Here is a 25,638-nt window from a genome sequence, read left to right as displayed (position 1 = left end):
AGGAGAGGCAGCGGAGCGATATGTTCAAAGAGAGGACGAGAAGAGAGAATGGCGGAGGTGCAAGTGTTTGACAGAAGGGATACGTTCACCTCTCTCACAAATGCAGTTTTTCAGACTCTGCCTCACCCCACTCTACCCTACCGACCGGAGAAATAAAGCATCACAAAGCATTAGTCTGCCAGTAGACTCAAGTTCATACACAGGTGACTAACTCCCCTCCACTCAACCGGCTCCGGTGTATCGATGTGTATTCCTGTGTGTGGTTGCCAGCCTGTGATTAAATCTTATGTTCTACTGCCCTCCATGGGTGAACAGATAACCTGATGAATTACAATAAGACAGGAAGGAGGGATTGAATCGTTCTCCTCTTTGATCGACTGAACCTTTATCAATCAAGAATAAATACTACTTAGCTTGAATAAATTCTCACTGTAAATCACTCTGTATCTTCAGTTATCATGACTCATCCTCAATCAAGTTTTCAAATCCTATTGTGTTCATGTATCCGAAGCAAAGTGCAGGGAAGAAAAAGGACAAGCTGTATAACTGCCAAATTAAAATGATGTCTCCTTAAGAATTCACTTCGAAATTGAATATTAGTGCGATTACAACTACTTAATGTACTATTCTAAAATAAACAGAACTTGTTAATACCTGAGCGCCCTCTCCCAAACCCACCCCCACAGTTTGAGAATCAGTATTAAGTGTACATTTAATATTTGTATGTGGGATACCCTCAAACAGACATGGCATGACAAACAGGACCCAAAAAAACAATCCTAAGGGTGCAGCTATAAGAAAATGAGCATTAATACGTGGTACAAGCGATAACGCTACAGTTGCTTACCATCATATCATCTTTAATAATAATATGTCAATATTGTGCTTACAGCTTGTTGCACTATGCCCAGAAATCTGACAATGTGGCCATTGTGACAACTGTACAGCAAGTTACAGTGCTAACTTTAAAGGACAATGTCAGATATTCGTCTCAGTCCTCTATAGCTTTTATCTCTTACACTTCTCATTTATCTAAGCACGTAAGGCACCGCAAGGACACAAATACTCGCTAACACAATCACATCCTCGCCTTTGTTTCCTCTTGCTTGGGCGCCAGTTTGTGGTAGCGAGGGATCATAAGCTCAGTTCTGCCTTTCTGCTTCTTTTGAAGGTTCACATTCTCATAGTTCATTTTTAGGTTTCTGAAACAAACAGAGACAATGACAATGTCTTTGAGAATAGAAGAAACAGACAAACAAATAGAAGAAATACAAAACAAAAGAAAGAAAGAGGGACAAAAGTGTTGTTTAAAAACATACAAAACAGAAAAAAGTAAAGAGTAAAGAAGAGATGCAATATATTACATGAGAGGAGAAAAGCAGGTGTAATGGAAAAGGAGAGTTAACAAAGCAAAGACAAATGGGAGATATAATGAATGACTAGAAAAGGAATGAGGAGGAGAAAAGACAAGAAACAGACTGACACAACAACACTGTCGGAGTTTACAATCACAGATATGACACAAATGTCTCCCTATTGTATGTATATGTTTACAGTATAATTGCTCAAATGTTCCCTTTCCCTTCTCTGACTAAGTTGATTCCTTCATGCATATAGCTGAGCTGGATGTGTGCCCAGCAATGCAGAAGTGCTTAGTAAGGCCTATTCTCCCTCACCAATAGAAATGCTCTGTGAAAAATGTCAACCATAACGTCCTGGCTGTACGCTCAAAGCAATATTTGACTTATATGTGGAAAGTCAATCTCCATTCAGCACACATCTCTGAACGAGGTCAAAAGCCCATTAGATGCACTGGAGAATCTAATGTAGCCAACCTTTATGCAGGATTCAAAATGTGAGTTGGTGAAGGTCTAACTCTCAATATCTCAGAATCACAGATTATGCTACCTGCTTGTTTGGTTAGTGAAGTTCCGAAGGCAAGTTCAGCTATTTCTAGAAAAAAGCAAACAAGTGAATTTTACAAAATGTAAAACTATTTTTTAAAGTGTTACCAGGCTTCTGTTATGATATGATCTTCATTGTTGATCACATGTGACTGATACTAAATTCTCATTTAATTATGCCTCATGTTAACACTTACATCTCAGGGTAATATTGTCCTGGACCCGTCCCTTCTCCACTGTCACCTCATCTCTCTTCCCTGTCATGCTGCCAAAGTGAACTCCTTCTATACTTCTTCTCTGACTACAGAAAGAGAGAACAAGAGTGACCACACAGACACCCAGAGAAAGTAGGTGAACAGTGGATGAAAGAAAGGATTGGTCACAGAGAAACAATGAGAAAAACAAAGATTGTATGTGGTGGGGGGGACGAGATAACCAGAGGATAATTGGATGAACAAAGAAGGAGAAAATAGAATAGACACATTCGCACTTATCTGGTTTCTCTTCCAGCCAGGGCTCATGAAGTTGGGGTTGAATGAAATGTAAAGTTCAGTCAAATGCCAGAGTATGTCAGAGATCGATGAGAGACCCTCCGTCCCTTCTTATCTCTCCGAGTTTTACAACCTGCTTCCTCTGCCTCCGGCCTTTCAGATAGGACCGGTCCACTCGGCAGCTTAACTACTGAGAAAAGGTCTGTCTGAAAATTAGCTGGCCAGGTGTCACCAAACACGTTTCAGAGATACTATGTGTGAGATTTTCTCAAAAAAATATCTTGGAAGGGTGCTGCAAAATGAGAGTACCAAAATTTTGAGTCCCAATTCATCTTAGTTTAGTGTTCTGGCATGCTACTGTTTGCTAATTAGTGCTAAACACAAAGTAAAGCTCCCATTAGGTTTGCAGGGATTTATCCAGATTGTTGGACAAATCACAACGGGGGGGGTAAAAATTAAACATGATTTAATGTAATTAAGATAAATGAAGGAAGCCTCTTGATAGAGTTTTTAACTGTGGGAGGTTTGGAATTTTAAAAGGCCAGACCTTACTATAAAATTCTCAATTATACCAATTTACTTCAATTCACATTACTGACACTGACAGAAGTCTGCTGCTTGTCCATCAAAAATGAAAACACATTAAATTAAACATTAAAAGCTTCCCTAACTGAATAAAAAGAATTGAAAGCATCCAAAATTCTACCCTTTCTTTTCTAACTTTTCATTGACCTAGCTGTCTCGTTGCATTCATTGAGGCAGGTTATGTGAGGATTGGCAGGGAGTCTGAAAAAGTTTTTAACTCCATGTGGTGCCTGTCTCCTTATCTCAACTTCAACAGTGACTGGCGGGCGAGATATGAGGTTTTGTCCCCTGTGATCTTCCAATCCAGTTTTGAGGGAGGGAGATAGGAAACACGGATGTTCAAACGCTTAGAGTTAAAAAGGAAAAAACAGAACTGCTCTGCATCTCATGCAGACACGTACAAGCACCGTGATGGCATCGCAGCTGGCACTGAGTTCAGAGGCACAAATTGCCTATTTCTGACAAGGAGAGCTTTTAAAATCAAAACAAAAACACAGCAAGTGGGTAAAAACATATTCATTCAAGCTAAATAAAATGGAATGGCAGGCTTTTTTACTATTTAAATGAGAATACATTTTTGTCAGTGTGGTCGTGTGTGGGCCAGATCCCGCAGGCCGACATTGTTGGTGTGTTTTCTCCAAACATGCACACAACACAGCATGGGTTTGAATCTCATTACAGTTCTCTTTAGAGCACAATCTTGCTTTTGATGTCCAGACACAAGCAGGTTTTAGTTTCCGTCTCACATCTTCATGTCTGTGTAGATAATACTAATAGACTAATACTTGACAATGAAAAGTATTATTCAGCCTTGTAAAAAAAACCACACTAAATAACTGACTTTACCTGAATCCTAACCATCAGGTGACATGTTGAGCACAGCTTTCTAAACTGATTCGGGTGACTCTGTCTCCTGTATGCAAACAATGTCTGTGCTCCATATCACCATCTATTTTATGATAATCTGATAAATATAAAACTACACAGTCAGAACAAACAAAATATATCTACTGTTTCTGAATTACCCTAAAAGCATTTTACATTATTGTGTATTTTTGTCATTTTTTTTGCCACAATATATGCCTACACCAATGTATCAACCAATAACTACTCAAGCATTTTATTCCATCTCTAATTCGGAGTACAAGGGAGTAAGTATCAGTCGATGCAGTGAAGTAATTATTCAGTCAATACGGACGTGAACCATAAGTTTAGGGTCAGTGGATGAAACCGATTAAGAAGCGTTTGATTCTCTCAACAACATTCGCACAGAAAACAAAGCTACAAAACAAAGCAATGCTCTTTTGATTTCTGTCTAATGTCTTATCATTCAAAGGTTGGCCCCGGCTACTTTGAAGTTACGTCCTCAGACGTCGACGTGTTCTATCGTTTGAACTCAGTCGGGGCACGGGGCGGGGGGAAGTGTTGGGTTTAAAGAAAAGAGTGTGTCAGATGGAAGAGGCAGAGGGAGGAAGACAGACGGAGATAGGGGTTGAACTTTCAAAGGGAGAGCAACAGAAGTTGAGACAGGAAAAAAAAAGAGCCGAGGATGGATGCACTTCTGGTAGCCCTAAATCACAGTATGCCTCCGTGCCCGCGCCGGTGGGTTGACACAAACTCGGCCAACACTCAAGGACGCTGTTGACTTCGCCTGGTCATTAACAGATGAAAAATAACTTAATTGAGAGCCAGACCAGCAGGCGTGTGCATTATTTTAAGTGAATATTGTAATATAGCTTGAAGAATAATTACTAATGGCTCTCTTTGTTGGCATGTAAAATGGATGAGCGTTGGCGCGTTGTGGCTTTTTTAAAGTGGAGCTGCATTCATTAGCTATGGAAATGGGTTTTGGGCCAACTGAAGGGGGTGGGGTGGGGGTTCAGCCGTGCATTAGATCTGCCTCGCACTAATGGACCTCGCCTCGCGGGCAGAGTAAGTACACTCAGACACACACACTCGTACAGACTAATGAAAGCACACATGCGTGCAAATGAACACTTCACATCCTCTGATGAATGTACATTCTAACTTCAACATGAGCGTGCATGTGTGTGTGTGTGCATTCGTCCTTACCAGCAGTGGATTGTAGTAAGCCGGCCCCAGGGTTGTGTCGCTGAGAGGGGGGCGGCTGCTTGAGGAGGACAACCAGGGTGTCCTCCTCGTAGCCATAGGCCTGGCCCGGGGAAGGAATGGATGAGATATCTGACTGACGAACAAGCCGGAGACTTTTAGCCTGCAGCCATCGCGCAGAGCAAAAAAAAAAAAAAAACTGGGAGAGTAGGGAGAGAAGTCAGGGTTTGTGATGGAAAGGAAGCCCTGGCTTACAAAGTAGCTGAGCACTGCCTGGGGCCAATAAAGTGAGTCTAAAGGAGGGACAGAGAGAGAGAAGGAGCAAGCCTAGGCAGAAGATAAGAAAGAAAAGGGAAAAAGGGAGGAAGAAAGCTGGAAAGACAGAAGTAAAAATGTAGGAGTATAAACAATATCTGCTGAGGGAACCGGCAGGGAAGGATCAGAATGAAGGTCATCTCAGTCGAAAAGTATCGAAGCTACTCCACCAACTTTCTGGAAGTCTGTAACTAGCTGGGAGTAAGGTGTGTGTGTGTGTGTGTGTGTGTGTGTGTGTGTGTGTTAGATAGTCAGATAACTACAGCTAGCATAGAAGGAGGAGAATGTGACCATAATCTCAACAGGGATTTTTCATGATTTGTCAGGTCTGAAGGTGATTGTATCCGTCTAGATGAGATAAAAGGACTGAGCTCAGTGTTAACTCAAAGCTTATCTATGTGTGTATATAGTCTTTTCACAGACATTAATTTAACATAGCACATGAACGAAAAGAGCAACTTAATATCATCTCAGTTAACTGCATGGCTGAACCACTGATGATGAAGCTGGAGGCTACTGGACAGGCCACATTACTAAGAATTGAATATCTTTTCTCCACTGTGCACACATCATGCAAGGTATTTAGTGAGCTAAAAGATCAAATTGTTTGCTTGCTTTGTAAGTGCTTTGTCTTAAACACTCAAACCACCTGAGAATTTTGATGTGCTGCAAGGCGTTTCTATTTGTTGAATTTGATTAATGTCACGTTTTCGGAGCAGGTATCGAACCAACAGCTATTTTCAGGGGCTTAAAATGGACACACTGTTGTCTTCAGGTTTTAGTCCGACTCTCCCTGGTCAGAGCGAGGCCACTGTAACTGCTACTGAGGATATTATACAACGCTGGCATATTAAGCCTAATAAGACCTTTGTTACACTGTCACAGTGGCATAAAGAATAACAATACATGTCGGGTATCTAGCTCAGCTTCATTGTGTGTATCATCCTTATTTTGCATTTCCTACATCAGGACAAAGATAATTAATTAAAATCAAGTACCTTACTAGACTCTCTCGGTCTGGTGTATTTACAGCAGAGAGGCTTTACAATGTAAGATGCTATAGAATGACTTATTATGGACAAAATATGTCATATGTTTTCTTTCCTTTGTTTCACCTCCCAATGAAAGTGAGGGCACACACACATACACACACACACACAGTGGCAAGAATATACTGTATTTGTGTTGGTGAAGAAATTTACACATTGATAGAAAAATGAAGTGAAAACACTGGTAGTTAAAAGCCAGAGAATACATTATTTGATTTGGTTTAAAGTGCAAAAAGTATTGAAAAACATAAAAAAGTGATATTAACAAGAGCCTGCTCATCCATCAAGCCACTCGAGGTCCAGTCCTTCTCCTCTAAAGGATTTTCTTTGGACCCCGTAGTCAAATTTGAGCTCTTCATCAATTTTAATGTCTCTTGTGGCTTTGAACAATATTGTTTCTTGTTCCTCTCCGTTTACCACCAGCACACATTGAAGTGGCTTTAAATTGAAGTTCTTTCTTTCCTTCCAAAAGTGTCCAGATCTGGATGACACTGACAATGTTCACTTTCAGCATCTATGCAGAGGTGCTTTTGCTGGGCGGTGAAGAAAAACAAGTAGGACCGCCGGATTGTTGGGTCCTGCATTTTCTCTTGCCCCTCAGCAGCTGTAATCAGCTTCCCGTGAGAGTCGCAAACAATGTCTCCCTGTGCAAAAGGCTTGGCTGCGACCACTCCTGTAATCAAGAGAACATGACATTTGGAGTTAGATCAAAATAATGACTTACTGTATAAGTTAAAAATTACAGTTTGGCAAAATTTGAATACAATATTTATTCACTTTGATATTCAGAAACCACACCATGTGGCGGGCAAAAGCTAAAGTGCTTATTTGAGCGATAACATTGTCTCCAATTATGAGGTCAATTAAATGTTTTCCTACCCTTTGTCACCCTCAAAGTCTTTGATCGCCAGGCCTTTCCACTTCTGGCGAGACACACTTTAAAATTTGAGGGTCTGTCTGGATGGTCAACCTAGGGTGTGGTGCCCACAGCTTGACAATTTCTTCAGCCTTTGGACAGTTGGCCGTCCACCCCTGCTTTTTGATGAGCTTCTGGACTTTTCCAACCACTGGCTTCCTGCTAGAGCATTTTGCTGAAAGAAACAGAATAAAGAAAGAACAGAATTACTTTCATTCCTGCGAGTAATGAAAATAAATTGCCCAGTTTGAGAGATTTGGGCGACATGATAATCCATGTTGCATTAGTGAATTTGGCATACTTACACAGCAGAATGTGCTGCCTCCTTGTGTATTGGCAAGCTCGCCACTTGTCATAGTTTATTCTGTCGTCAGGAAACCCAGCTTGGACCCTTGCCTTTTTACTTGGTGGCTGGCCGTGTTTGGTCACTGGGAAGACTCTGGCGAAGGCAGTGAAGTCTGTCCGTTTGGGCTTGTTGGCTCTTTCAGGGGGGTCGCTGGGTGAGGACTGGTTTGGTAGAGATGTGCTGTAAAATGAAGGAAAATAAGGATTTAACTATTGCACTTGGTAAGCATCCATCAAATGTGACTGTGCCTTATAAAATGAGATGATGAGGTAACCTACCCTCTCAGGGTGTCCAGCAGTTCAGCCGTAGAGGCTACCGATTCCCCCACCCGCATCCTATCATGCTGCTGAGCCACCTCAGTGGAATGGACCAAGTAATGGCGTACATTCTCCTTCTGAGTATCACTGAAGAGAACCGCTGCCTCCGTCTCCACCGCCCTTCGGACCTCATGGCTGGTAACTGGTGTGATGTTGTAGCTGCAGAAACAAAATGATAATAGCAATGAGATCCTAGCATGAAATGTTAATTGCGATATGATTGTGTTTGATAATAGATAAAACATGTACACATCAGCACATGGATTTACGTAGGTACACACCTGTCATGCAGCCGGGCAACGTCATTAGTGACACTGTGGACCTGGTTGCCAGTCGACGAAATGAAGAATTTATCACAATCGTTGGATATGTATGTGGGCCGAATGTTCTCAAAGTAGGCCTGAAACCACTGTGGGAACAAGAGAGATAATTACTTGACTGTAAAACATTGTGAGCAGTAGACAATGTGTATTATACTCATATGTGGCTGCTAAAGAACTTACAGTTTCCTCTTCCTCAGTCAGGGCAAATGCAGCCACCTGCACGGTGGTTGTTTTATGTTGGCTGACTCCAATCACCACTCGTCCATGGACGGCCTTCCGGATTGACCAATCATGTACCTGGAAATGAATGTGGAAGAGCGGAAATGTATGAAATGGTAATAAATTAAAGTAAATTATTAATAACTACATTTCCAAAAAGATATTACAGCACATGCGAGGGGACAAATTTCTTCAAGTTGTTCAAATGGATGCACTCACGGTCATGCCTTCCACTGCTCCTGGGCGCAGGAAATGTCTAAGCACCAGGAGCGCTTCACAGTAGTAGCGGAAGTTTGTTTTTTCCATATCCGTGACAGTCTCCTCATTGATAAACTTCCCAACCGTACTGAGGAAGTCATCCCGTGCCACCTTAAAAATGTCTTGGCAGTCCCTGACACTTCGTATGACCTCAACCATTCGATTGTTACTGGATTTGAACAAACAAAACAACACAAAAAAAAAGACATGTTATTAAAAAACACCACACTCTGGGTTACATTAATAAACAGAAATAAGGCAATAACAATGTATATCAAAGGCAAAGATTCACCTTGTTTTGCAGACATCCTTAGAATGAGCCTTTGAGACAGGCTTCTTAAGAGTCTGTAATAATTCTTTGTAGGCCTGGAGGTTGTCCTGGAAATCTTTATCTGGTGTTGTGAGATCCAGCCTGGTCTTCAGGTATTTAACGAACCTGATCATGTTTTTGAGATACTTGATGATAGTGGTTGCTGCCATGTCAGTTTGGCGGAGGGAACTTATGTAGTCCCTTGTTTGGCGGCTTTTGCTGACAAAGTCCGTGGTGGGTTCGTCCCCAGTCGGCTGCAGGTACCGCAGAAAGCGTGACACGTTGTCGACCTTTGAGATAAGGATGATGGGAGAGTCATTTTTACATTAGCGTAATACAGAGAAACTAGACGGTTGTAAAGGTGCTGCAATTGTTGTGCTGAAAAATCATCAGTTAAGACTTTTTACCTCCTGTTGGCAGTTCTGGACACTCAGGGTCTCGTTCAGATATTTCTTGAAGTCCACCAGCAGCGGAGTGTCCTCTGCAAATTTATCATAAAGACCTGCATCCTGCATCCTTGACCGCACAGAGGTTGTCACTTTTGGAAGATCTCTGTAAAAAAAAAAAAGGAGTTAAAAAGATAAATAATGACATTCTGAATAATGCATTTTTCAAGTTATATCACTTATATGTTCTTTCATGTACTTACTTTTCCCAGGAAGGATCTTCTGTCCCGTCATCCTCATCAGAGGAGGAGGAGTTACTTTCACTTCCTGAAGCACAGGTGCTGTGGGAGGTTGAGGGAGCGGTTGCAGAAGTCTCACGAGCAGCGGGGATGGTGTCAACAGAGGCGGTCGCAGCAGAGGTTGAAGTCTCGGGCTCAAGGACCATGTCCGATGCAGGGGGCATATTTGTCACAAAAAATCCAAGCTGGTTGAACTTCTTCACGATAGCAATGCGTGAGGCACGCTGGGGTATGTCAATGGCCAGATCATTGTAGTCCCAGATCCTGCCAAAGCGGATCCACTGTTTAAGGGATGCCCTGGCCTTCTTCACCTCCTCTGTGATTTCTGCTGGTGTGCTGTTTTTCATGCACACCCTCGACAGATGGACAGAAAGTTTGTCCTGTGGGAGCTTGCACCGCAGGCAGTGTACATAGTGCCGTTCAGGGATCCGTGGCTCCCTAATGACAAAAAAAATGGTCAAATGGTTAAGATATATAAAGCAAAAATTATCCAGGATGCAAAGAGCAATACAACACACATAAATTAAAACCTTTTTCAGTGAATAGAAAATGTTTAAACAAATAAAACGCTCATGTGGTGAATAACTACAAATATCAGAGAGAGTAAAAAGGTCAACCTATTTGATGTACTGATAAAATACCAGCCAATTCCAGCCCTTAAGTTCAGAATGCAGAAAAAACTCCACTAATGGAAACACCAATATATCCAATAAAGTTAAGGAAAACAAAATCTTACATCTTCTTAGTTTTCTCCTGGTGCTTCTTGCCAGTGTTGTTCCGATGTTTAGGCATTGTCGATTGAGTGAAAAAAACTTTGATGCAGTGATGCACAAAGAGATCCTTCTTGTCGAAACAACAAAGTGAAAATTTATCAGATGAACCTCCTGTATTTATCCTAGTTCAGGCACATATGGGTGGGCCAAACTCTATTGTTGTTGCGATACCTATCAACCAGCCATTCGGGTGGCAGCACAAGAGGGGCGTTATAGAGTGGGTGTGTCTGCGGTGTCCTGATTGGTCTGGCGTTAATTTGAATAGCCATGTTGTTTCCTTTGTTGGAGCTACAGCATGCCTTTTCAGGTCTGAAAAACATTTTCTTTTTCTTTGAAAAGCTTGGATATCAGGGCATTTCAAAATACATGAGGAGTGGGTGTGTCTGTGGTGTCCTGATGGATGAAAAAGATAAAAACAAGCACACACTTTAACTACACAACATCATTAGTACATCAAATCTGTTCACATTTCTCATAAGTAAACATGAAAACAAACGTTTTACACACCTGTAAAGTAAGAAGTTGAGATCATAGTGTACACACAGCTGTTTGATAATAAGCCATAGTTTCAGCTGTCCTGAAAAGGAATGGTGAGAGATAATGCATTTGATTAGAATCTTAAACTAGTCACCCAGACATGAAATCTCCTCTCATTTTCTCTCTGATATTCATCAGTCAAGCTTCAATATCAGGGCATTTGAACTACAGGTGGAAGACAATCCCCATATTTCAAAATATACTACAACATTAAGGGATAGAGATTTATTTCCAAATACACTGAAACTGGAGCCCCCGTGTGCATAGATACATTAATGAACGTGCCAACTGTCTGTCCAATGACCCGGAGATCACTTTACATTCCAATGGGCCATTCAACCCCGATGAGCCATTAGAATTACCACTGAAAACACAGATGAATAGACTTCTATGAAGTTACAATCTACATTTGAAAATAACCTTTGAATGTTTAGTGTTGAGTTGCAAAAACACTGGTGTTACACATTAAAGCAACACAGCTTGTTTGATTTTGTAGTACAAAACAACTGTTCTAGCATTTTGACCACTCTTAGAGCCACATCTGTTTCATGACTTGCTGTCTTCCCCCTGCACTATTAGCATGCCTTGTAATGTAATCAAGATCAGGTTACTGAGAACTCACTAGAAACCCATCGGATTAACAAGCACCTCCCTGGAACAGCAGCAAACTGCTTCTTTATTTAAACTTCCCGCCATGTTTTATGAGTGTAACGGGCGTGCATTGTCTTTGACAGTTTTATATCAGATTCTATGCACGTCCATTAACCCTTGTATGTTCTGCGTTGTGTTCTATGTGGCGCTGAATGAAGGAAGGACTCGTACCACGACCAGCTGCTGGTTGCTCTTTTAATGAAGGCAGAATGGTGGATTTGTCTGTACAAATAAACAGAAACACACATAAGGCTCTGTAAAATGCAGTCTCCTCCACACAGCACACAGGTCTCAAGCTCCTGTTAGCAGATAAACAAACAGAAAACCCTGTAGACTAACACGTGAAAAGTCCGTTTACAAGTTTTATATTCAATTGACACTTTAACGGCATGTTCACAACCTAGAGCCTAACATTTATACATGCATAAAACAAGGTTTGCATTGTCCAAAAACCGGAATAAATGTTTAACAATGAGCAAAACAATACTTTACCTCCTCTCAGCTAATCTAGCGCGACCTGAGAGAAGCACTTGGATGACGTCACAAAGCCTGCGACCTCTTAAAGTGACAGTACAGGTATTAACGCCTCGGTCTGACTCTGAATACAACATTCAGGCATAAATGTAGACAATAAAACACATCTTAAACATATAGAAAACAATCTTTATCAGGATTTGGTGACATTTCAACCATAAAGGTAAGGATATATTTTCAACCCGGTTACATGAGCAGGAGGTTTGGTGTGGTCTGGTATTCATTCAATTTGACAAATGTTATTAATCCCCAAGAGGAAAAATTAGTCACAACAGGTAATCCAAAAACTCAGCAATAATGATAATAAAAAAAGATATATACACGGTTGGACATAAATATTTTTTATTTGATTAAGGACGATGATGAACAACACCTTATTGGTGCACTAAATTACATTAATCTACAAAGATTATATCAAATGTCAATTTGTCAGAGGGTGAAACATTAATCAGCCATCCATATGCTCGAAGTGATTAAAATACAAAAACTCACTTTAAAATTCCTCGAGTCTATACTAATAAGACTAACTGGTGACGTTTACTGAAAACTGCACCACTGAATTTAATACTTTCACATCACAAAAATGTCAAAAGATATTGACCATATTCGAGTAAAAGACAATTTTCTCTAAGGGACCTGGGTCGATCAATTTAAAACAATCAATTTAGTTATTTTGGTAACTAGTTTGATTGTGTACATGTAGACAGATATATGGAGACTCAACGATGCAGGTACATGTTTTTGTCCCAGTTGGAATAGAACTTGGAGACAAAATATCAGGGATATCAGTGAGACTACATCACCACTTGGGGGCAGCAGCGAGCATCAGATGAGACTGTCAAGACAAGCGATGCCTTCACTGTAAATCGAAAATGTTGGTATCATAGAGGCATGACACCTAAATACAAGTGTTTTAAAAGACAAATGGATGGAAAACACATGTAATGAATATAATTTCATTAATGTGGTACTCTAAATATTGTTGATGCGTATGAATCTTCTGAAAAACGATGTATGTATGCTTACATGAGACACATGCATTTTGCAAGTAAACCAATTCAAATAACAATTAGGATACATACTGAGACAATGTTCACATTGTCACTGCAGCACGGAGTAACTAAATTGTCGTTTGACTGATACAATAAGGCAGCAGCCATCAACCGACTGCTTTTCTCATACGAAACGCCAGAAACGGACGCGGGAGGATGCTCCATGAAGGCAACACGTCGCCACCATCACATTCAGCGTCTCGCTCCCCCCACTCCTACCAAGGTGTCACCTTAGGCAGCTAACTCCCAGTCTTACCTTGCGTTCAATTGAACCATTTTGATACACATCTGTGCTCGGCGTCTCTGGACTCTTTGGTGCAATGAAGGGAATCCGGGTTTTCGTGGTTTTCTTGGTGCTTTCCGCGTCTCTGCTGTACACCGCCGAAGCGGCCAGGAGCAGGACCAGCAACCAGAACAGCTTCCGACGGGCGGCCAACGGCATCTACCAGACTCTGAGTAGTGTTTTCGGGGAGGACAACATCAGAGGCTTATACAAGGTGAGTAATGTATAAGCAAAGATAGCCGTTCGCTTCGTTTCAGGGTCTTGTAGAAGCTAGTAGCCGCCGAGGCGGTTTTTGTGGTCGGACTGTGGCAGAACAGGAAATGAGCGCGCCTGGGCCTGGCCAACAATTTCACGGATGCCATTTTGAAAAGAAATTAGCAATTATCTCCACGTTTTATCCGCCTAGAGAAGATGCCACTTCACATAGCGTTGCCATGAGCAATGAAATAAGGCATCACCACCACTTACATCCCATAATTAATTGTGTACCCTTCTCATTCATTGCTCTGACTCCATCAAATGTCACCTCAAGGATGGCATGTAGTCCCCCGTCGGTCCAGGCCGTTCATTTCTTCATGTCGACTCCATCCCCAGATTATTAGGAAGCTGCTCTGGCCAGGCTGCTCTCATTGGTTAAGCTGCACTTCCTGCAATTTGAATCCTGATGTTATTTCCTGCGTGTGGCCGCCAAAGAGTAGCAAAGTGAGGCTACACAACGCGACAATACGCTGTCAGACTGCTGCCAAGTAACATTAACTACAGCTTTATGGTGGTGGCTGATGTTTATGACTTCTCAAGTACAAGTCATGTTATCACTCATCATAGTTTCATCATCTCTAGTGAGAGAAATGGTGTGATATTGTACATTGTTGTGTCACTTCCCCAAATCTGTATTGTCATGTTTTGGTGCAGTTCAATCCATTTTGTAAACTTTAAAAGACAACACAACACATGTAGCAACCCAAGCAAAAAGTTAACAAAGATGTGTGTTTTTGCTTAATAGTGTTCAGTGTGCATTACATGTGCTTTTCAGCAGTCAGGCCACTGTGATACTCTGCTAAAGATAGCTGCTGTGAGCGTAGAGGACAGTAGAACTGAGAGTCATCTGTTCATGATTATTACGCAACTGTACCGACTAAAAGCACTACTACAGTTCTCTTCATGTTTTTCTTTTCATCCCTCCTCCACTGTCTGCTTGTTTCAATTACAATGTTAAAAATAATACCTCCTTCCTAAAATTCCTCCCTTTGTATTTGTTCTGGTTCTGTAGTTCTTCTCCAAAACAACAGAGCGGTTTGTCCATGGAGTGGACTCATTTCTTGACACCATCTGGAAGATCTGGTCTGATTTGCTGGATGTGATGGGCATTGACTGTAAGTTTTTAAATGTATTACGACATTTGTAAAAAAAAAAAAAAACAGGTGCATAAAGAGAGGGACATGTTGTAAGGCTACTTCCTCTTTTCTCTTTCTCCCCTCTGTAGCCTCAAACCTCAGCCACTACTTCAGCCCCACATCTCTCACCAACTCACCGGCACGGGCCTTGCTCCTCGTTGCCGCGGTCCTCGTGGCCTACTGGTTCCTCTCCATGTTCCTGGGGGGATTCTTTTACATGCTGCACGCTGTGTTCGGGCGCTTCTTCTGGCTGGCGCGTGTCACGCTCTTCGCTCTGTCCTGCCTCTACATCCTGCAGAAGTTTGAGGGTGACCCCGAGCGAGCGGTGCTGCCACTTTGCTTCATCATGGCGGTGTACTTCATGACGGGGCCAGTGGGGGCGTACTGGCGTCGGGGAGGTGGGGCAGGTTCATTGGAAGAGAAAATCGACCACCTGGACACTCAGATCAGGCTTCTCAACATCAGGCTGAGCCGTGTCATCGACGGCCTGGAGCGCCCCGGGGACCAATAGGTAGCAGTAAGGAGAAGGGGGAGGGAAGGGGTATTTTACAACTAGCTGCAGCAGTCAGAATGCTGTCTCCTGTATACAGCAACACAACTACTGGTTATTTGCAACTCTATTGTCAGATGGGGGACAAAACTAGATTTGAAAACAGTATTTTAACTGCTTGATTTGATTTTAAGTTACAGAATACCGTAAAATCCTCAGAGGTGTGGACAGTTGACTCGGAGCTTACACAAATCAACCAAACAACAAATTATCTTTTTATGTTCGTCTCGAGGCTTTGACTGAAAGGGTTTTTCCTACATTTGTGAGGAAATTATCAGAGAGATGTCCATGGTTTTCTAAATGCTGGCCTAGTTCTAAACCTCAGCTACTTTTGAGTAACTCCCAAGTTGAGGTTTGGACAAGCATTGTCAATGCTTTTGCTAAATGAAAAGTCATATATTACGTATGTTTGTTTATTTCTATCCTTGTGAATAACCTGGGGGTTACGATTCTTACACACGTCGACAAAAATGTATTCCCCTTTTTGAAACTATTGTAGGAAACGGGTCGGGTGTATGATGCAGGGGACCGATAAAATCATTGTATTTCTATGTAAAAATCCTCAAGATGTTGGATAATTATTAATATTTAGATTTATTTATTCCATTGTCCATTCAAGATGTTTGACCATGTAGATCTAGCTTGTTTCATCAAGTCACCGTCCCCATAGTGGCACTAGTTTGACATCAGGACCTCTTTTTCATTTCGTGGGTTGTGTGTGCGAGTGCATGAGCAAATGCATCTGGGCGACCTACTCGAGTGTGTGCGCAAATGCATCCGTGTGTGTGTTTTCAAGCTTGTGAACCTGAAAAGCACTGTATCAAGACGTCACCATCAGAATACGGCTACAGGCAGCAATATCTCAGGGACTACCACCACACATAGAATTGGAAAAGAGATATCAAGACTTAAAATCACATCTTGGTCTCTGAGTCGCTACAGTTTTTCCAGATGGTTTGGAATCTGTCTCGGTAACTTACAATACTTGTTGATGAATATATGCACATGTTTGTGTTCTTGCATGATTAAGCTTGATTAATGTCTGATGTTGACACCAACTCCAGCTTTTTGATACTAGCATGGAATTAATATCGGGATTTGAAGTGCAGCTCTTCATCAGTTTATTGTTCACATTTAAATGTGTGAATGCACAAGCAAATTATACACATGAGTGTTGAGGAGTTTAAGTGTAAACAGGTTAAATTTGAAAACTTGATTGCAGATCTAAATTGGTCTAGTGCCTTTGTTCCTGGCAGAGAAAGCGAGTTTGTACTGTAGAACCCCATTTGGCCCTACATTGGAAAAGTACATTTGAAGCATTTAAACAAATGTTTCATGTTAGTATGTTAGGTGATTTAATGTAATGAGATTGACAACCAGCCTGATTGATACCTACCACTTTATCATTCAATTATAACTGGGCTCTAAACAGAGACATGGTATGCACCACTGTAGCCAACTGTAGTTTGATACTTTGATAGGGCTTTTCATGTCTTTATGTCTATATTATTTCTGACCATTTTTTAAAAATATAATTTAAATTGAACAATTTATAGAATCTGGACACTGTAAACACGTTTTGATACAAACGACCCCAAAGCTGTGCATGTTTGAGAGGGCGAATGTTGCTTTTGGTTTCACATGACAAAGATCGACGTCAGTGGGCTCTTACACGTCATAACATTACTGAGGCCAAAGAACCAAACGCATTTGTACCCTTGACACTCATTAATGCAATCCTCAGCAACTATTCGTGTGTGTGTGTGTGAGATGCATGTATGCCCCGCTCCTAATGTTGCTCCTTGTAGTAAGGTGAAGTGTTAATATTCTTCTTTGAAAGGCGTCGCATCACCAAAATACCAGAACTACTCAACACACTGAGATAATTACAGTTACATGTTTTTTTTAATATATATTTTCAGAACAATGGCTGGATTCAGATTTGTATTAGACCCATTGTCTTGCCTTTCATCTTTATCTTGGATTTAAGTCTTCATTAAATCAGAAAAATGCGATAAAACTAGTCGCGTATTTGAATACAGCTGGTCATTTGATTGGAAATCTTTCCCCAAACCCACCCAGTTCATCCCTGCAGTAACTCCACACCCCCGGGTAGCTCATATAGCCTAAATAATCTGGTTTCTTTTGCATGCTGATTTTATGTCACATTATATACATGTTGTTGACTGCCTTGGCAGAGAACCCTTCCAAAATGTGATGTGATGAGTTAGTCAGAAGTTAATTATATCGGGTTTGGATTTAACTGGAGACAAACCCGCTGAATTGCACTGACGTGTTTGGAACGATGGTGCTGGTGTCTTGTGGTGTGTGGTTACAGTCTAAAGCCAATGACCCGTGTATGTTTTACTAATGACAGCATGTGTGATTTATGATGGCGTTAATTGAATAGTATTAGTGATGTATGTTATTGAAGGAAGGTTTTTACCCAGTTTTCCAATGGATCATGGAATTAGAATTTGAAAAGATTCTGGATTTTGAAAGTTTTTAGACACTGAAAACTGAAGGACTTGAACATAATTTATCTCATAATGTCTTCATTAATTATTTCTGTCAATTGTCAGACAAACGGCGTGAAAACACAGAAAGTGTACACTTAAAGTTGCCACTAGCGAGGCCTACTCATGTATGAATCATCATTACTACTGGATGTTGAACTGAATGACCTCCCTCAGCACTGGATTGAATGCTACATTCAGATTATATTTATTCTCAGTTGAAACTGCCCATTGAATGGCTAGGTGTTCCATTATTTTCATGTACTGTATCCGACTCATTCCTATTATTCTATGTGGCCTGCTTTTTATATCATGCTGTGCCAATAATGTATATACTTATTTTTTTATTTAAGGCAGTATTTTTTATGATTTTTTACAGGTAATCAATCATTTCAGACCTTTTGTTTTATCAGAATACTTCGGTATTTCAGTGATATGGAAAGCTCAAAGTGTTCTGCCTGCTGTTGTCTGTGTGTAAGTGTGTCTTTATCAAAACCTGTTGATGGATAAATTGTTAATTTTGTCACTGAAAATGAGGTCTTGAATAAATTAAACGCCACAGTATGAAAAGGTCTTCTACTTTCTAAATTCTTTAATCATTTCGTTTGTTTTTTATGTTGTGATAAGAGTGACATTTCTTACATTAGTTGGCACTGATCAATCTTTGGTGTTTCCTAAAAACACATTTTGTAATTGAGACTCATTCCACAGTTTACAAAAAGATAAAGTCTTAATATCTGGGAGCATTAAAACAAATTTAAGTTAATGTCAGCTGTGCTTTGTGTTGTATACATATGTTAGAAAAATACCCTGAAAAGACATTTACATAAATTTACACTTTAAAATAATAGCTGATCTTCTTAATGTAAGAGATGTTATAAAAAAAACTACAATCTGTTCCTTTAATGGCTCACATCTGCCTGCTGTGTAACATCTTGTAACGGTGGATTTAAGATTACAAACTGTTGGGGAAAAACCTGGCCCGGGGAAGTCGATGCTTTAAAAAGATTGTCATGGTGCCCTTGAGCAAAACAAGGAGCTCCAGTGGTCGGAAATAGAACATTTAAAGTTGTACTCAGTGATTTTCAGTTGTAAACTTGATTCAACTAGATGTGTTCTCACAGCAGACACAAAGTACACACTATTGATTTGTGTTCTGAGAAATCTCTCAGAGTGAGCTGGTATACTATCATTGATTTCATTTATCTTTAGTACTCTGATTGAGATGAAGCAAGCATTCATATTTAACAGCAAGTACGTAAGAGGCATATTAAATATAAGCCCGTGTCCAAAAATCTCATGATCCAAGAAGCCAAGACCAAGATTTTCTTATCAGACATTAGAAAATGATTTATTTATTGCTTAATAATAATGTATCAAACAGATTAAATCAAGTGTGGCTGTTTAGAGTGACGAATAACCAAATGGTAGTTTCTCCTGAAATGAAATGTCTGATCAGCTTCAGTTCCCCACTTGTAGCGTTCCCTACATTTTACAAAAATAATTAGAAAGAAATAACTAAAATGATATAGCAACCACTGTCACATTACCAGTTACTGGCTAAAATATAGCAAGTCTGGATTGCTCATCCTAAAAAAGGGGAGATCAACACAGTGATACTTAATTAAAACAAAATCTAATGCCTCAATGATTGTAAATCAAAGAATATCTTAACTAACTAACTAGCAGCTTTTATGTTGACAAGTCACAGAGCAGCTTTCTTTTTTGCAATATATTCTAATTGGTTTGTTCAAACAATACTGTATTAAAAGGGAATTACTCAAGTATTTTGCATAGTAATTTAAATATATTGTATATCGTACCAAACATCAGCTATTGGCAGCTCCAGTTAAAAGATTATCAGAAACCAACTAATATGAATTGAATTCTAAAAACAAAGCCAATGTTTATATGGTCTTGTGTCATAGGTATTAATTTGGTCTAATACTAGACACAAATACTAGACTACATTATTACACACTCTGTTTTGGTGATAAAAATAACTTTCCATAAAGTGATTGACAACAAAGACTGCAAGTCTGACCGCACCTATTTAAGTGCTACTCTTAGTATGAAAATCTATATGGCTTTCACTTCTCTGACGGACATTTCCACATTTTCCTGCTGCATTAAGATGTCCTCCAAAACACGTATTCAGCACCACCAATAAAAGCAATACAACATGCACATAAAGCATCTGGTCAAATCCACCTCGCTGAAGTAGTGTATACAACAGAGCAGTCCCCAGTTATTCTGGTTTGGTCCAACAAGGCAGCAATCCAAGCATCATCTTTACAGTTTCACCAATTAATGGGAAATGTGACTTACAGACCAGTTTTCCCAGTAGAGCAGCTCTGATGGGAATCCAGGTGGCTTTGCTGGACAAAAAGGTGCATTCTCCATACATGTCATTACCATCCCCTTCTTTTCTCGCTGGCCTCTTCCATCATTCATCACTGTATGGCAGTCTAGTAAAGCAAAAATGTCAATAGAAATATGTAAAATTGCAAAAAGAGAAAAAAGAACATCCATATCCAGTCATCTGTTTGCTGAGTGAGTGGCTGTTCACAGCTCAGGGTTACGAGTCACACCAGGCTCCTCTGGGATATCAGAAGCGTGCCACAACTTTTATGTCCAGGCCACCAACTCCACCTGCACCTGCCCCAGAAACCTGAGCCTGGCCTGATCCGAGGCCGACCTGGATATGATGGAGGCCATTGCTGAAGCTGGTACACAGCAGACTTGTGGAGTCAGTGGGAGCCAAACAAACCAGTGGACCAGCACCATCCAGAGACAGCGTCCCTAAACAAACTGAACAGAGGCAGACGGCAGAGAGAGTGATGGAGGAGAGTTAGTGTACAGTGACTGTAAATGTGCATCTGTCTTTCTGTATGTCAATGTTTCCATCCAGGAGCTGTGTTACCTGCTGTGTTCTGATCCCAGACTTTGACGGAGCCGTCATGGGAGGATGTTGCTACCTGAGCTGTGCCACCAGGAGGCGTAGGCACAAACATACAGCAGGCGGCGGTCTGGAGATGACCTCTGTACTCCACAACTTTACAGCCGGGCTGCCGCAGGTCCCAAAGCTAATAACACAGACACAACTCCACTGAGAACACATGACAATGTCTGAAGTTTCAAAACTAGCCGCATAAGTCAACATTAAAATGTCACCACGCCAATCATGACACATCATCAGGTAGAGACAAACGCTTAACTTCATATTTGGCTTGTCTCTTGCTACTTTTAGATGACACTGGTTGTAACTGAGCAGCCTCTGGCCTTCCTGCTTCATGGCTGCATGATATTACACCTGTAAAGCTACAAAACATGTAGTTTACTCCAGTTGATGTATGTCTTTCATCGGTAACCTGCCGACAGCCTCAACATATCCGCCATACGTACATCTCCATCTATAGAGCCAACAAACACCAGCCGTCTTACCGTGGCTTCACAGCCTTGTCCTCCAAAGCCGTTGCTGCTGGACACCAAGTGGTTTCCATTTGGAGAAACGTCACAGTGGGTCTGGATGTATTGCTTGGCTGGAAAAGTATTGGTCACCTGCCATGTACGGCTATCCCACACTCTGTGCACATACACAAACATATTACTATAGAAACATGCTCATGCAATCTTTATGTCCAAAACATAAAACATTTCAGACACATCCGACTTGGATGGACAAAAACAAAGGAAATCTCTACTGAAGGTTCTTGCTATACTGCAGGTGGCACATGTGCATTTGCAATAATATACTAATATATTAAATGTGTCTGTACCTGATAGTCTTATCCTCAGAGGTCTGGACTACAGAGGAGCTGCCAGGCACCCAACACACATGAGTCACCTAGACAGAGCAGAGAGGACAGTGGAACAGTTTGAAGCCCGAGGGGCTTGAACTCGGAAGTAACAGTCAGATTGAATGGCGTATTGATTTGATTATTTTTCTTACAATGCTCGGGTACACACCTAAGGCGACCCAGCATGCTTCATACCATTCTTAGTGCAAGGTTGCGTGCACACAAAAGCACATTACTATTATTCTCACCAGGTTTCTGGAAATGTTGTGTCTCTGTTCACATTTTGCTGATTCTATATCCCACAGGCACATCCAGTTGTCACGAGAACCGGTGCACAGCTTTCTCCCCTCTACAAATCACAACAAAAACAGTTCAGTGCGGCTGAAATAATCGACTGTGCATCAGAATTGCAAAACCACATTGAAAGGCGAAAGCCTTTTGAAGCCCCAGGGCTAGTTGAAATATGTGAAAATAAATCACGAGAACATTGTTTCCATTGCTAAAACGTTTTCATCAAACTTGGGTTATCATGCATTCTTCTAACAAACTCTAAATGGCAGATTGGCAACTTTTTCAGCAATAAAACATTTTTTTTGTGTTTAAATATTTATGCTTGACTGATGCATTGTATGTTTGTGTGTATGTGTGTGTACCAGGACTGATGGCTAATCCATTGACCACCAATTCATGCCCACAAAATTCCTGAATAGGTTCGTCCCCCTGGTTTAGGTCCCACATCAGAACAGTCTTGTCCCGAGAGGCACTAAAGATCCATGTACTGCCTGGATAACACGCCACCTGACAGATAGATGCAGGCAGAAATAAGAGAAGACATATTATGTGAAATGTGTAACAGCTCTAAACAACGTGACACCTTCATCAGTTTGCACGCACACAGTATTGACGTTACCTTGGTAACCTCTCGATTGTGACCCTGGAAGGACTGACACATCCGGCCTTGTTTCCAGTCATACACCACCACAGCCTACAGCAGCGGACACACAGATACACATATGCACACAATAATCACTACATGTTTACAGTTTTTCCCGCAGAAATCAAACCATAAATGATTATATTTGTATCAGAAAAAAACATCACCAACCACAATGAATATTATCAATACAAATCTATTAATTTGGAGTAATTTATTACTAGTGCATAGGATATTTTACCTGGTCACTCCCACCAGAAACACACAAATCTGGGCTAAGATTGGTCACAGTGTTGATGGACCCTTGATGGGCAGGTTCATACTGCACCACCTGACTGTCAAAGGTGTTATCTGCCTTCTCCCCCTGAGATGCTCTGCACAGAAAACACCAATACAAAAAATAAATCACAAATTAAAAGTATTCAGGCACTATTTAAAAAAAAAATATATATATATATTAGCCTTCAGTATATCCATCTCTGTATTACTATCATGTAATTTCATCTTTGAGTGAGTTTATCAAATGTTGCATCTGGGAGTAGCACCTCCATTTCCGTTGTGCACTGTATTATGGACAATGATCAATAGCCTACCACACCCAAAAGGCTGTAGTAGGCACACAGACATCTTTGACAGCACTTTGTTTTTATTTTCCCCTTGTGTTGAATGCACTATAATACTGAAAGCATGGTTCAAATGAATAGGTAGTACATAAAAGTGCACAGAAACTGTTTCAGAAGTTTGCATGTCTCACCTGTAGAGGTCAGACCTCTTGCGAAACTTGCTTTGTAGTTTGCCCATGTCTGCTAGGAACCTCCAGCCACACTGACACGCAGAGAGAAATGCAATCAGAAGAGGACAAAAATCATGGTTGCATCCGCAAATGGCTATCCTTCCCTTTGGTGAGTGGTTATGTATCTCATAACAGCAATATTAAGCACAAAGAAAGCAAGCAACAACGCATTTAAATACACTGAGGTCACCGGCTATGATATGTCAGATTAAAACCTCAATGTTGTGTAAAAGGCTTCGATCACAGCACACATTTCACTGTAGTTCCACTCCCTGAATGACATGCTGCATGATACTATTCGAGGCTCACACGCTCCAATTTAAGCAGATACGAAATATATTGCATAAGGGTAAAACAGACCAGACTACAAGAGATTACGCCACACGTTCTCACGCAAACACTACTTTCTCTCACACACGCGCAGCTCAGCTCCTCCCTCGTTATCCCGGCGTACTCCTCAAACAATCGACAGGAAGGAGAGGGCTCAAATCCTATTAGAGCCGCATCATTACTGTCACAAGGAATTAGTCGCTTGAAAACACCTGCTATGAACTGTGCTGACAATCATTATGTAACAACACCGAGGGATTTCCATCGTAACACGAGTCACTAATGGTGAAAAAATTGTTCATGACTGACCGATACATTCCTGGAGGCAAGTGAAGCGAGCTCTCTTACCTGTCTCACCCGCAGGTGTGGTCGCTGTGTGATGATGAGGCTGTGGCTAACTCGCTAGCATGCTAACTAATCTTTATTTGTCATGCCGAGTTAATGCACTAGTAGCGCCAAAGCGTGGATATACAAACGTTAAAACTTGGTAGAGTCGTTGTCGCAACGACCGAGAAAGGTTCCCCAAAGAGCGCCATGATAGTAAGTTGTCCTAACCGCGTAGGAAACTACACAAAAGTGTCTTTTAACTACAACGGACCCAACCCTCTCCCCGTAGCGACCATGGAGCGACGCTTTCTCGTTTCTAGGCAAGGGCGGGGTCACGTGACACGGGGCAGGAAGTAAACGAAAGCCTTCACTTACAAAATAAAAGTCTCATTCACTATTTGCGATTTATTGCATTTCTGGACGTGCACTTTCTCCATCTACAATCCACTTGCATCCGGTACATGTGCACAGTTTGATATCAGTTAAAATAATACAACGTGACACACTTTGTATATGCTGTTATTCTGAAACTGACATTTCCATTTTATTTGTTTCCCCTCAGGTAGCTGATAAATAAAGCTAATAAATCATGAAAACACTGTCTGGAGTACAACACACCACCCACATTTCCAACTTTCAAGCAAGAGCCTCATTATTGCTTATCCTCACTGTATGTCATAGAAGGATGCAAAAATATGGTTGGAATTTAAGTCCAAAGTAACTTTACTTTAACGTGTCTAATATTTTAGACTAGAGTCATGTGAAGCTGAACCAAACAAATGTCATAACATTCCAAAATGCATGGGTTTCTCATTGATGACACATAAACTGAGATGATACCAACAACATTATTCATTTGTTTAAAGGATATCTTGACTTTCAACATGATTTTGCTGAACAGCACGTGGCAGGTTAAAATGTTACTGACCTGTGGCTGCATGTCCCTCTACAGAGCTGGTTGTTTGACCTTCATTACAGGCACAGGTTGAATGGCTCCCCAAGCTGGATTCTATCTGGGACAAATCTGACAGGTCCCTGGATAGCTACAATTAATTAGACTAGAACTATTTAACAGTTGTTCTTTTCATGTCATATTTGCATGTGCTTCCTCGTAGCTCTGATTTTAGTCATAAAAAGTCAGGAAAGAAAAAACTGGCTTTGACGTCATGCGCTGGATTTAAACAAATACATTACGAGCAATTAAACACAGGGATGTCCCCATTTAAATGGTCTAAATAAGCCACTTAGTCAGGTTACAATCTGCACTGCTCAATACCAGTCAATAATGTGAGATGACCTGAATTCTAACTTCGCAGCAAATGGTTTAACTATTCAAAGTGTTGAAGTAGATTGTCAGTCATTTTACAGCAACATAA

General features: G+C 40.9%; 4 protein-coding genes across 9 annotated transcripts in view; 1 reads left to right on the top strand and 3 right to left on the bottom strand.

The window, feature by feature from the left end:
* stpg2 (sperm-tail PG-rich repeat containing 2) overlaps positions 1-6,273 on the bottom strand; it is a gene marked incomplete at its 5' end in the record, with an annotated part of 44,570 nt that extends 38,297 nt beyond the window's left edge. Inside the window, 7 exon segments of the mRNA XM_084025703.1 lie at positions 1,091-1,202; positions 2,102-2,135; positions 2,138-2,186; positions 2,188-2,205; positions 5,054-5,108; positions 5,110-5,249; positions 6,241-6,273. Of these exon segments, the coding sequence (XP_083881829.1) occupies positions 1,091-1,202; positions 2,102-2,135; positions 2,138-2,186; positions 2,188-2,205; positions 5,054-5,108; positions 5,110-5,249; positions 6,241-6,273 (441 nt within the window).
* Positions 6,274-6,549: 276 nt separating this feature from the next.
* LOC311022560 (uncharacterized protein) lies at positions 6,550-13,698 on the bottom strand. 4 transcript variants are annotated; one of them, XM_084023884.1, is made up of 14 exons: positions 13,592-13,698; positions 11,921-11,971; positions 11,069-11,138; positions 10,525-10,954; positions 9,753-10,226; positions 9,511-9,655; positions 9,086-9,393; positions 8,755-8,962; positions 8,497-8,613; positions 8,275-8,402; positions 7,955-8,152; positions 7,636-7,856; positions 7,294-7,505; positions 6,550-7,087 (listed from the first exon to the last, which is right to left on the bottom strand). In XM_084023884.1, exons 4-13 carry the CDS (start codon positions 10,578-10,580, stop codon positions 7,306-7,308), a joined length of 2,055 nt encoding a protein of 684 aa, XP_083880010.1. In that variant the 5' UTR covers positions 10,581-10,954; positions 11,069-11,138; positions 11,921-11,971; positions 13,592-13,698; the 3' UTR covers positions 6,550-7,087; positions 7,294-7,305. The 4 variants fall into 4 exon arrangements, with proteins under 4 accessions (XP_083880010.1, XP_083880008.1, XP_083880009.1 ...); XM_084023882.1 differs by lacking the exon at positions 13,592-13,698 and adding an exon at positions 12,409-12,484 and having other exon boundaries at positions 11,921-12,045; XM_084023883.1 differs by lacking the exon at positions 13,592-13,698 and adding an exon at positions 12,242-12,261.
* Positions 13,656-18,652, top strand: bri3bp (bri3 binding protein; the record flags this gene model as incomplete). The annotated part of the gene is made up of 3 exons (XM_084023886.1): positions 13,656-13,832; positions 14,889-14,991; positions 15,102-18,652. The coding sequence occupies 3 exons, from the start codon at positions 13,656-13,658 to the stop codon at positions 15,521-15,523; spliced, it is 702 nt and encodes a 233-aa protein (XP_083880012.1). The 3' UTR covers positions 15,524-18,652.
* A 386-nt stretch (positions 18,653-19,038) lies between these two features.
* On the bottom strand, positions 19,039-24,576 carry wdr31 (WD repeat domain 31). Of its 3 annotated transcripts, XR_014598174.1 has the most exons (12): positions 24,284-24,576; positions 23,567-23,637; positions 23,054-23,186; positions 22,789-22,863; positions 22,532-22,676; positions 22,127-22,227; positions 21,858-21,925; positions 21,523-21,664; positions 21,002-21,164; positions 20,777-20,889; positions 20,407-20,546; positions 19,039-19,563 (listed from the first exon to the last, which is right to left on the bottom strand). XR_014598174.1 is itself a non-coding variant. In XM_084024734.1 (11 exons), the coding sequence occupies exons 2-11, from the start codon at positions 23,611-23,613 to the stop codon at positions 20,532-20,534; spliced, it is 1,002 nt and encodes a 333-aa protein (XP_083880860.1). In that variant the 5' UTR covers positions 23,614-23,637; positions 24,284-24,576; the 3' UTR covers positions 20,367-20,531. The 3 variants fall into 3 exon arrangements, 2 of the variants coding, with proteins under 2 accessions (XP_083880860.1, XP_083880859.1); XM_084024734.1 differs by lacking the exon at positions 19,039-19,563 and having other exon boundaries at positions 20,367-20,546; XM_084024733.1 differs by lacking the exon at positions 19,039-19,563 and having other exon boundaries at positions 20,367-20,889.
* Positions 24,577-25,638: the final 1,062 nt, after the last annotated feature.

The sequence above is a fragment of the Eutrigla gurnardus genome, assembly GCF_963514095.1.
Source record: "Eutrigla gurnardus genome assembly, chromosome: 13".
NCBI classification, from domain to species: Eukaryota; Metazoa; Chordata; class Actinopteri; order Perciformes; family Triglidae; genus Eutrigla; species Eutrigla gurnardus.
Note: the sequence above shows the minus strand (reverse complement) of the source record. Positions and strands in the feature narration are given on the sequence as shown.